General features: G+C 36.2%; 2 protein-coding genes across 2 annotated transcripts in view; one reads left to right on the forward strand and one right to left on the reverse strand.

The window, feature by feature from the left end:
• ywhag2 (3-monooxygenase/tryptophan 5-monooxygenase activation protein, gamma polypeptide 2) overlaps positions 1 to 572 on the reverse strand; it is a 6,852-nt gene extending 6,280 nt beyond the window's left edge. The window contains exon 1 of the mRNA XM_024277306.2: positions 294 to 572. Coding sequence (XP_024133074.1) covers positions 294 to 380 — 87 coding nt within the window. The 5' untranslated portion in view covers positions 381 to 572. The remainder of the gene's footprint in view (positions 1 to 293) is intronic.
• Positions 573 to 4,636: 4,064 nt separating this feature from the next.
• Positions 4,637 to 6,904, forward strand: si:ch211-105f12.2 (RIMS-binding protein 2-like). The gene is made up of 5 exons (XM_024277912.2): positions 4,637 to 5,563; positions 5,833 to 5,989; positions 6,101 to 6,222; positions 6,289 to 6,360; positions 6,432 to 6,904. The coding sequence occupies exons 1-5, from the start codon at positions 5,342 to 5,344 to the stop codon at positions 6,495 to 6,497; spliced, it is 639 nt and encodes a 212-aa protein (XP_024133680.1). The 5' UTR covers positions 4,637 to 5,341; the 3' UTR covers positions 6,498 to 6,904.
• Positions 6,905 to 12,545: the final 5,641 nt, after the last annotated feature.

The raw sequence follows: 12,545 nt of genomic DNA on the forward strand, positions 1-12,545 counted from the left end.
ATACCCTTTCAATGAAATGTACAGCCGACAGAGGCACCGCCCAAACACCGGGCAATCTGGACCCGACTGGTCAATAAAATAATAAATAATTAAAATATTTTTCTTTAAAGAGAGAGGTGCCAAAATTACCTCTACAGAGAAGAAAATTGTGATTAAATTATGTTTTTTTGGATCTGGTAAATTCGATCCCGCGTGCGCACAGATCCACAGCCGTGGTGCGCTTTTACGCAGACGCAGCAGCGCCTCCCCATCACTCACACACACGATTTCCATCCTCTCTGGAAGTGACTTACCGACTTCATAGCAGCTGCCATGTCATCGTACCGCTCAGCCTGTTCAGCCAGCCTGGCTTTCTGCACCAGCTGCTCGCGATCAACCATTTTCTTCTATGATATTTGGTTGCCTAGTCGAGCTTATTCGCGCGGCTTTATGTGGAGGAAATAATCGATATTTGAAATCGCAATGCAGTGAAACCTAACACGAGCCTCCTGCTGCAGCTGCTCTCTGCTGTCTGACTGAGCTGCGCGCAGACGGGACACCCTCTCCTCACTCCCACCCTCTCGCATTCCTCCTCCTCCTCCTCCTCCTGCTTCTCCTCCATGGGCTGCGTCATCACTCGGGAAGGTGGGTGTCTGTGCCAATGATGTAACGCTCCGTACATGGGGGATAGTGGGCCAGGCTTGTGGGCATGGCCGTGCAAAACAGCTGGGATTTCCGGGGCTTCAGCTTTCTGAAAGCCCCCTTTGTCTCCACAGGCGGATTTAACAGTTTTGAATGATAACACGGGTTCCAAGAATTTTTTTTTTTTTTTTTATCCTTATAGGGTAAAACATCCATCAAATAACTTCTTCACTGGTTCACTTTAGAAAGCATGAATGTCAAGAATCCAAATGTTTTAATAACCATTTAAAAAACATTTAAATGTTAAACAAATTCATTTTATTTCCATCATTTTTACTTGGAAAAAAATAGAATTTATTCGAGGCACTAACTTGTCACCAAAAAATGAATGATAGAACTAAACATTTCTTTCTTTTTCTTCTTTTTAAGTCTCATCCATTTTGTTTTTTCCCCCCTGTTTTGTCTTCCTGTGCTTTTGTAAGAGTCACAACACATTTTTTTTTTGTTTTCTCCTTGCCTTTCCTTTTTTCGCCATCGGATGAATAACTGCGCTTCATCTTAGCACTTTTTTTTATCTCTTCGAGGAGTTTCTCTCTGCTTGCTAACTTGCTATGAACGGAATAGTCCTTTGGTGCAGAGGGACGGGGAAGGACAAGACACCTTCACATGAACCGTCTAGTCCCATTTCAGGGCTTTGGGTTCATCTATCCACAGCATTGACTGTATTCAAGAACTGGAGAGAGGGAGTGGAATGTCACCCATAGAAAACAACTTGCCTCCGGTTCCAGAGAAATTAAGTTAATTCAGTCAGCATTTTTTGGTGAAACAACTTTCGCCATGTTGGAACAGGACATTGTCAATAAGCAGCGATTGCTCCAAGTCGGTCTGTGTCTACGTTTCTATGGCAGCTACTCTCTCCAATCAGGAGTGAGTGATGGTTGGAAGTCCGTTATAATAAGAAGACATTATAAAGCCACTTTTTAAATTGTGTTTTGATATTTTGCTGTGCCACATTTTCACAAATTTAAATAAAAATACCTCAAAATTAGGCTCGTTAATCTATCTTTTGATTAAACATAGCATGACATAACATTAGCAAGAACATGTTAAAAAAAAAGATATCACAGCAAGAATGTTTTTTTTGACAAATATAATGACTGAGTAATAGCTGTTTGTCTTTGAGAAAGGGGAGGGATTACTGCGTCCAGTTGTCTAATACAGTCAATTCTCCACACATAACCGTAAATCTAATACTTCAAAACTACATCTGCAACAAATTTTAGTATTTGCTTAATTTAGTCTTACCAATTGCCATATATTAAGAAAATAGTTTGCAACTCAGTTCATTAGAAACCTCTGGAGTCTTTCTGAGAGGAGAAAAAACAACACCTGGATGTGATTTCAATGATCTTGGTCTAACTTTCAACTGAATATTACATTTTAGAAAACCAAATTACTGTGCAAGTTAGTCTCTATGGTGCAAATACTTCATGAAAATTATTTCAAACTCTGTAAAATTTCTAGATTAAAAACACTTCAGTTCAATTCTTGCAGTCCATCTATTCATCTTCTTTGCCCACTATATCTTTTATGGAGTCATGGGGTTGCTGGAGCCTGTCCCAGCTACTGTTGGGCAAGGGCGGGGTACATCCTGGAAAGGTCATCAGTCTGTTGCAGGGCACACAATCACTCCGAAACACTCACACATGCAAACCTACGCAAACACTTTTGGAGTAACCCATTAACCTATGGAGCATGTTTTGGACTGTGGGAGGAAGTCGGAGTGCCCAGAGAAAACCCACACATGCACAAGAAGAAGAATTTGAACCAGGGGGCTCTCGCTGCGTGTCGTGTGATCTACTGTCTTTGTTGACATGTTACAGAGCAACCTTAATGATAGATAAAAAATATACAATTAATGCTGGACAATCAGTGTTTGGTCCAGTTTTATTTTTGCGTTGAAAAGAAGGGAAAGAAAGATGTCCTGTTCTTTGAATCATTGAAGTTGTGTTTAAATTAGGCTATTTAAATAAATCAAAAACCTGTCATTTTCTAGGACCAATTTTTTGCAGACATTTATTTATGTATGTCCTCCATAATGAGAAAAAAGGCTACAAGAACATGTTAAAAACAAACAAAATAGAATTTGGAGTGAGTCTTTAAACATTTAGGTCATCAGATGAATGATGACTGTAGTTTCCTATTTAATACATTAAGGTGAGTATCACATTCATCACACAGTTTGTCATGTAACTCTTTTTCTTTTGCCCTATCCATGAACCTTTTGTTCAAAATGAAAGTCCTGTTAAGAACACAATTAAACTAAGAAAGAAATGATAATGTAATCCAACATAAAATGTGTGTAGAAAGAACTAATTTTGAATAAACAGTTTAGGAATATGCAATTAGTGGTAGATATATATAAAATACACCAAAAAAAAAAATAACCAAAGGAGTGATTAAAAAAAAACAGATAAGGAATGGCTGAATTAATGCTTTCCTATGTGTTTGCTAGTCATCCATTCTTGTAGTTCCGGTCTTCTTTTTCACCGTGAGTGGCTTAAGGGCAAACTCTGCTGGTGAGGCTCCAGCTCTGCAGCTTTAAGCACAGAAAACCTTTTATAACATATTCATTCATGACTGGATTTTGAAGAAGCAAGTTGGACAAAGTGAAGAGCTCTTCACTTAATTGCTTTTAGAAATGTCGTTCACTACAATCCTTAATTAATTGTTCAGGACAAAACAGTTTGTAATATTTGACTGAGCAAAACTCTTAGCCCCAAAATCAATATGAATGAGTCACACATCTGTGTGAGATCAATCAAATTTGCTGCCCCTCATTTCACAAGAGTTAGATTATTTTTTATTAAAAAATAAAGGCCTAATTGTTAATTTGTTGCATTTAAATTAACATTAAGGTTGCTTTGTTAATTAGAATCTGTAAATCACCTGTTTCTGACTCACTGTACCCTCTGTATAAGCCTCCCTTTTGCTCATTCGGCTGTCCTTTCTTCACCATCTGCAGGGGAACACCATATTACTATTCACTTTATCGTAAACTGCATAGTCCTTCTCTTTTTCCTGAATTTTTTCATTAGTTATCTTAAAACTATGACGGAGAATCAGGGCCAGTTTACAAAAAAATTTGCATTAACTTACAACTTTAAATCTTGTAAATTTTTGAGAAAATAAGTATTAAAGTCATATTTTTATTACTTTAAAAGTCATAAACAAACTGTATGACTTTTTTCATAAATTTACAAGAAAAAACATCAACCTTTATGAGATTAAAAGTCGTAAATTTACGAGAAAAAAAACTTTTTATATTCCTTTTTTTTCCTGTGGCCCTAATACTTCGTCGCACATAACAAACAGTAAATCTGTGACCATTTAAAAAAATAAAACAAATCCATTCAGCTGCTCACAGAGGTTTACTTAAAAGTACAGCCATGAATCATCACTTATGTATCTGTGATTACACTTCAAATAAATGTTGTTTTAAAATAATACATGACTTATAACTATAGAAAGCCCAAGATAAAGGCATCGTCTGGCCTTTTGAAGTGAGTTTTTTGCTTGTTCATTTTATGTAGCAGCAATTTATAGGGGCCAAAAAATGTAATATAAAATAATAAAAATAACAAAAAATAAACAAACAAACAAACCAACAAGCAAATAAATAAATACTAAACTCAAGTTTGCATCAAATAGAAGTTGAACATTATGATGACATTATGATGAAATTGCTAAAAATCAAAAATACATAGACCGCTAGCATGAAAATGGCGTTTTATTTGTGAAAAAATAAAATAATTAAAAACCATAAACACAACAATCTTCAATAATTCTAATAAAAGACAAACAGAAGTCTTATTTCATTAATTTATGTGAGCACAAATATTAGTGCACATTTTTAAACATCCAAACTGCTTCTACTGTAAATAAGAATATAGATTAATTTTCTTGAGAGACAACAATAAAATTATGAAAACTAATTTAAAACAAAACAGGAGAAAAGTGAGCCTCCATCAATACTTCTAGGTACAATATTTCAATCTGAAAAATGTCAACAGTTTTTTCTATTTATTTGTTTATTTATTTGTATTTGCACTCAGATAACCAGAGAAGCTTTTCTTAGATTATCACCTCTTTAACTGGACTCAGATCTCGACAGGAAATGCAGATTTTCTCTGACAAGTTAACTGGGTCAAGTCGAGTAACGAGGAACAAGAGGAGGAGTCAGTTTGACTTAAAAAAAAAACGTTTTTTTGAAAATTATTTTTTTCTCACATCTAGTGTAACTGTGGATTTTAACTTATTTTTTAATGAAATACATTATGCAACATAATTAAAAAGTTTTGCCTAGAAGAAGAGTATATAAAAATAACATTTCAATGGCATATTTAAGTTTAAAAAAATACATAAATTTAAGTTTTAAGTTCACATTATACAGGACCTAACTATAATTATATTTCTGAAAGACAAATTGCAAATGTGCACCTTTTAAAACAACCTCTGTATTCGCAGAGTGCAGTTATGCCGACCAAAGTCTTTGCTGAACTAACGAATCCGTCTACTTGTTTCAAAGAGGATTAGAGCTCCTTCTGCTTAGCTTAGTTGCCTCAAATTAGGATGAAGGTAAGGAGAGGTCTGCTGTCTACAGCAGCCATCTGTCTGCCAGGTGGACAGTCGGGAAGTGCTGCTGCTCCTGCCGCCGCCGATGGAGACGAGGCTGGAACTAGATGTTTTGATATACCCAGATGAAGTGAGGGTTGCTACTCCGGAGGATCTCAGGGATTGGGAATTGGAGACGGCCAGCCAACTGTCCATTCCCACCGCTCGAATCTTTGTGGCACTTTACCCATACAACCCTGCTGCCATGTCTCCCAACTACGAGCGAGCTGCAGAGGAGCTGCCCTTCGTGCCAGGCCAGATAATCCAGGTGAGACGGTGTGAAGGTTTCACGATTGAGGGTTTCTTCACCATTTCCTCATTTGGTTAGTTGTAAGGCCTTTCTGACAGATCGTGCTGATGTTTCCTGTTTGCTCAGGGTTCAGGCCTGCTGAACAAAGACACGAGCCTTGCCTCTGTGTTTCCTGTTAGTGTTTCCAGCTCAGTGGTGTGATTTACCGCCTTTTTTTAACTTGCTTCAGCAAGTTACACACATTTAAAATCTGAGCAGATAAAAAAGCACATATGTTGACTCTGCAGGTGTTTGGAGACAAAGACGTTGATGGTTTTTACCACGGAGAGTCTGGTGGTCTGTCTGGTTATGTGCCAAGCAACATGGTGGCTGAAATCCCAGTGGAAGACGAGTACCTGAAGCATCTTCTCATGCAGCAGGGATTCATCCCAGTTGATCACACAGGTATCAACCTTCAGTGGTAGACCACCCCAAAGCTGGATAGTGCAGTCTGCTGCTGACATCAACTTCTTACAAATTCTAGAGCTTCAAAGCTCTGCATCGTCTGTCAAACAGGTATGTCTTTGACGCCAGATCTGAGCGACACAGTCAGCGTGCCCGATGATGTGTCCGTTCGCAGAATGATCGCCTTATTCGACTATGATCCATGGGAGAGCTCCCCCAACATGGACAGCGAGGTGAGCGCTCCACCAAACCAGACTCTCAACTCTATCAGAACGAAGTTAAATCTTCGTCTATTTCAGGCCGAAATGGGCTTTCGATGTGGAGACATCATCTATGTTTTGGGTGACATGGATCAAGATGGATTCTATTATGTAAGATATTCTCTACAAGTATTACATCGTTTTTATGTTTGCATTCATGCTCTGAATTTTTATTTTTTAAGGGGGATCTTCACGGTCGGCGAGGTTTGGTTCCATCAAACTTCCTGCAGCCGTTACCCTGGAATTAGAGGAGACTTGCTAACCTGTTTTGCTACGAATGCCAAGTTTCTTAGGAACGAGGAGAAATCTGCAGCTTTTACTGAGAAAATAGCAGAAATGTGTCAAAAAATGTGTATTTTTTAAGTTATTTTCATACGATGGAGTGCAAATATTTGACCAACATTTGCAACCAGGATGTTGCAAAGAGTTCTCATCAATTGTAAATTTATTGCACAATTTCAACATATTTTGATATATATAGATATATAAAAATACAAACATTTCAAATAAATCCTGATGTTTTTATTCAGTTGAAGAAGACAGAAAATATGTGACATGAATGGATCCATTTTGCCTTATATTACATTTGTACATTTTATAATAATTCTGACCATATATGCAGAAAGAATGTTATTTTTTTTAGGTTTGTTGCAATAATAAAAATATTCTAAAAAAATGTGAAAAGTTTCAGTTTCATCAGATGGAAAGCAAAAACAGGAAATAATCGTGTGGTGCTTACCTGCTTCTTTTAAAGGATTTTAAGCTCATTTTTTGTAGTTTTATTCATAAAATTAAACATTTTCATTTACATTTGATGAATATACAATCAAACAAATCAAAATGACAAGAAGGTTTTGATGGAAGTCGTCTTCTTTTACTGTCCTCTGCAGCCAACAGTGTACTCATCCATAAAGTAGGAAACACTACACTGTATAGTGAAGTTTAGTAGTGCTTTCTACTTTATGGGTGACAACACTGTACATCAGTAGTTTCTGGTGGTTCCGGTGGAGAAGAACAGGCAGGTTCCTCACCAAAAACAGACTTTTTTTTTTTAAACAAACTCAAAACATTTGATGAAGATGCTGAGGAGGAAGTTGTTAAACAGACAGTAGTTAATAGTCATTGGAGGTTTAGAGAAAAGTCGATTATTGTCAGGATCTTACCAGCCTTTGGACTCCAGAGATAACAGAGAAAACCCAGAAGTGAGCGTGAGCTTTTTATTAACCCTGTCATGACCACGTGGTTCACACAGGAAAAGCTCGACACGCACGCACGCACATGCACGCACATAAGTGGGCGGGAAAAGGACTGAAGTATGCAAAATGAGTCTTTACAATGCACAATTTATTATATTTTTATTTAAAGTTTTACTCAAAATCCTTCACATACTTTTTGTTTACATTATTTTTAACATTTCAGGTTCAGAAAATTAGCAGTTTCATCCATGTGTAGGTGCTTTTAATTCTTATTGAGATGAATTTTTAAGGAAGTACAGCTAAATGCTGGCCCGCACATGCAAAATTCAAGCATCCGTAAAGCTTGAGCAGAGCGACCCCATCCCTTTTAAGGACATTCTGCATTTTTAATGAGCAGTTCACCTGCTTTGAGATGAGAGTTTGGCTTCAAGATTTGCAGATTTGATCAAGTCATGTTAGATTCGACTGAAAATCACTTTTCACGAGTGGGTTTATGAGATGTTTTCATGAGGTTCCAACCTGGAGAAAAGCAGTTTTTGTAGTGATGGTGTCTTCTCTCAAAGAGCACTGATTAAAATATAGATTTTTATTTGGGAAAAAATGTAAAAGGGAAAACAAAATCGAGAAGTCGATACTCAAAAATGCCTCCCAACCTGCTTCTGTGACTTAAAACTACCATTTATAGTGTAAACTAGTTCTGGAAATGTTGTTGAGAAGAAGATTCAATCTCCAAATTATTTCATGAAGAAGATTCAAGCATGGATGAATGAGTGGAGTGACTAAGCAGTTTTCAGGACCTGGACTGAGACAGCCACACTAATACCACAATACTGCTGCACTAACATGTCAGAAAAAGGAAGCTCCTCCACCATCGTCCTCAGAACCGTGCAGCCGTAGAAGACATGAAAGACATTTTTTTTTACTCTTTCTGAGAACTCCTTTGCTTCTTGAAAAAGGTGTGATTGGGGGCAGGGTGGTGGTGCAAGGCCTCTCCATCGCAGCAGCCACTGAGCAACACGCTTGCAAAATAGAAACTTTGCACAAAGATCAGAGGCGGTCTGTGTCCTCCGTTGTCACGACAACCCAAACCTCAGAGTCACACCAAGCGAGTGAAGAGGAAGTGGGGGATGGGTGGCATGCTCATACCGAGAGAAGATGTGAGAAAATAAAGATGATCGATGAAGAAAAAGTTACAGAGACTTTAGTCGTGTTCAAATGTATTTACAACAAGCCGTTTGTGTGATCACGACTTTGTGTTTCATAAAACAGAGAGGAACTCTTGCAGCATGACTGTGCATATTGCAGATTAAGAGAGCACACACGGGGCCTGACCTTGCATCAGTTATCTATTCCTGTGCAACATGGGATTATGGCCAGAGTGATCTCCTCGTCGAGTCGGGCTGATGTAGATAGCATGGAAGAGTCAGGAACAAACGCAGCACCTAATGGCATCAGGAAGTATAATCCTGCCAAAGCACTGATTTAATTATGCTTTACTTTTGGGGACGGATTCCTCTCTCAAAGAAAACTGAGAGGCTAAATTTGGAAATAAATTGAAAAAAAGGGCGTAAAAAATTGAAGTTTATGCACAAAAATGCATCCTGGGCCTTGAAAAGTCCCTTGTCTGATTCCATGGTTACCCAAGACAAATTGCGTTGAACTTTGTTGAACTCTAATATTGCATAGTTGTGGTTTTGTTGTTAGGTTTGAATTGTGAAACATCCAAAGAACATGAATAATGAAAAGACAGCATCAGTGTATCGTTGATTTTACAGCTGTCATGTCTGCTCCTGTTGTTACATACTGCCCTCTAGTGGTCAAAAACGAGAGTGATGAGAGTGGTTGTTAGGCAAAAGTACTTGATTCTTAGTTCAGATAACTGTGGTATATTTCTATATATTTTTACATAGAAATACATTTCTAAAAGTTTATCTTTAATTAAATAAAACTTTAAAAATGTATACATTAGTCTAGTTGTTTGTTAAACCTTTCTTTATCTTGATTATTTCACAAAAAACTCATGAAGCGTACACACACATATATATATATATATATATATATATATATTATAGTTAATTAAATCAAATCTACCTATACCATTATAAAATAAATTCCAAATGAAAAAAAAAAAATGATGATATCCAACTGTAGGGTTTTTGGCAGCAAGTAAGCGTCTAACCAAAAAACATTTTTCAAACTAAAGCATACAGTGAAACCTATTTCTGTTGTTCTATTTTAACTCTATCATTACACATGAGCTTTTAAGTATCTGCATTTATAGAAGTGATTTAACCTGGTAGAAAAATATAAAACTTTGAGTTTGGACCAAGGGATTTCCATTTTATCTTTGTTTTTGTAGGCAAATAACTAATTTAGAAACATCTTCATTGGAATGTAGATCCAAATTTGGAACCAAAATCTAATTTGTACCAAAAAGCCCCAAGTAAATCTGATATGTGCTGCAGGGAGAACATGCATTTCTGAAAACACACTGCATATTTACTTAATCAAGGAAAATTACTGTTTAAAAAGAAGCATAATTGAAGGCATCAGATCAAAGCCTTTGTTATGTAACAACATTTCCAAAGTTTAAATCCTGAATACTTTTGGTCTGAGTAGCAAAGAATTTAAATCTCTTCCTGGAAGAAGTTGAACAAGTTCAGTTCCAAATCTGAGACTGAAATTATTAAAGGATTATTGTAGTCAGTTAAATTTAGAGTCTGCAGAGGAAGGCGGGTCAAGGATTGTGTTTCTACATTTAGGAGAAACATTTGGGTTCAGAGTCACATTTTAATCTCCAAAATTAGTCTAGTGGAAAGTGAATCCTGATGCAATTTCTTCTTCAAAAACTGTAAACTCATGATGATATTCTTATGAAATCACTTAGCTGCAAATATTACATTACATTAGTAACACCCTCTGTATAATCTCTCTAAGAGCCACTGTGCTTTACTATCACAAAACTTAATAAAGGAGATGAACGGAGGACAGCTTTGGGAAATTATCAACCTTGTGAACTGGTCCATCTTTTTCCATCTCTCTAACATTCTATCTTCATTTGTGCATGAACAAAAACACACAAAATTAATCTTTTTTTATAGGACAAACCATGAAAACCAAAATGGTCAAATTCAATGCAATTCTATCACGAGTCATTCTGAAAGTTGCCTGTAATTTTTAAATTATTTTGAAAATATTTTGTTCCTTATTTTCCTAAACCTCTACCTGGTTATAGCCTAATTGAATAAATCAGAAACACAATGTGAAATTAATAAAAGTGAAAAAAGTTTAGAAAGTAAAAGAAACTGGTCACAGACTTTACAACCATGTGCTTCCCACCGAAGCATCCCAACTCCCAAACACTGAACGCTTGTTCTGATTTAAACAGTGGTGATTTTGTGCTGTGGAGCAGTGTAGAGCCTTTCATGGTTACATCACATGCTCTGTCTCTGGACATCATACATCCCATTTGATCTGAATGTCAATGAAGTAACAAGACGAGGAAAAACATTTGACTTGAAACTGTAGATTGTGTGGATTTAAATGTGGCAGATCTTATTTTAACCTTTTAAAATCAAATCAAACCTTTGTTCTGATCTGAATGTTTGCTAATTAAATCTAAATGTGGAAAGATATGGATAACATAACATGAGTTCAGGGCTTTTGTGCTGAACTTTTCAAAAGTTTGGTAATGATGAAAGTTCAAAAAATCATTTTCTAAACTTGTCGAATATTACATTATAATCAATCATTAACATGCAGGAAAAATAGCCCAAATGGAGTGGTTACCTTACTACAACTGTGATAGAATTACAAATATGTTTTACAACAAAAACAACATTTTGATTTAGGTGTTGTATAAAAATAATGTAAGAAATGTTTGTATCTCTGATATTTTTAGGTTAAATCTGACATTATTGTATCTCTGTCATAATGTACACATATTTTACAGCTATACATTTGATTTTAATCATTGTTTTGTCAAAAATATCTGTTTGAACCAGCTGTGGTATCTGCATATGAATGTTTAAAAGTATATTTTCAACAAACATACAGTAGCTGACAGTCAAAACATTTCAGTTTTAATTTAATCATTATAAAATATCTTCAGATGCCTGTTTATTTTGAGTCAGTAATGACAAACACTAGTTTTAAGTGTTTCTTTGAAGCTTAATACTATCTAAGGTCGGCAACTGTTACAATCCTCTCATGGACATATTATTTCAACTTATCTGCCTGTTTTTATTTATCTATTTATTTATTTTTATCAAATGAGGTTCAAACAGGAAGTCAATGTGTTCTTGGTGCAGATGCGCCACGTAAATCTCACCAGTTCAATTTTATTCTTATTCAGTTGCTGCACACTTACACATTACTATAATTATTTATTTGTTAATTTTTGCTAAATTGGGGATCCGGTGTGCAGACTTAGCAGGGTCGACCTCTGATCTGATTGGTTTCCACTCCATATTCCAAGTGCCCTTGGGCAAGAAACAGAACCCCACATTGCTCCTGGTGGTGGTTAGGTTAGGTCGGATTTATTTACCTGCAAATCAGTTTTGAATGGGACTGTACAGTGCTTTGGGCCTTCTACCTACAGTACATAGTACAGCACTTTATAAATATACACTACCATTTACCAATTTCTAAATTCAGAACTTTTTGTATGTATATATATATATATATATATATATATATATATATATCTATATATATATATATATATATATATATATATATATATATATATATATATATATATATATTGGTCGGAGCAAAAGGCAGAGATCACAAACCAGGCGATGCAATAAGGAGGACCGCTCAGAAATGTATGCCAGGCAGTACAAGACTTGGGGAGAGACTGCTGAGAGTGGAGAGGGAGTGGAGGGTCAGTACTCAGGTTAGGGCTCCCTCTGGTGGTCAGATGTGGTGCACGATGGGGGAATCCTGACATATATACATTTTTTTTTCTATTAAGATTCAACAACAAAACATTATTTTGATACTGTTGTGCATTCATTACAATGTAAATAATACATTGTAACATGTTTCATGTTTGAGAGAAGCTCATATGATTTCATTTCAAAATAAAAGACGCCT

This window comes from Oryzias melastigma, linkage group LG13 (assembly GCF_002922805.2).
Source record: "Oryzias melastigma strain HK-1 linkage group LG13, ASM292280v2, whole genome shotgun sequence".
NCBI lineage: Eukaryota > Metazoa > Chordata > Actinopteri > Beloniformes > Adrianichthyidae > Oryzias > Oryzias melastigma.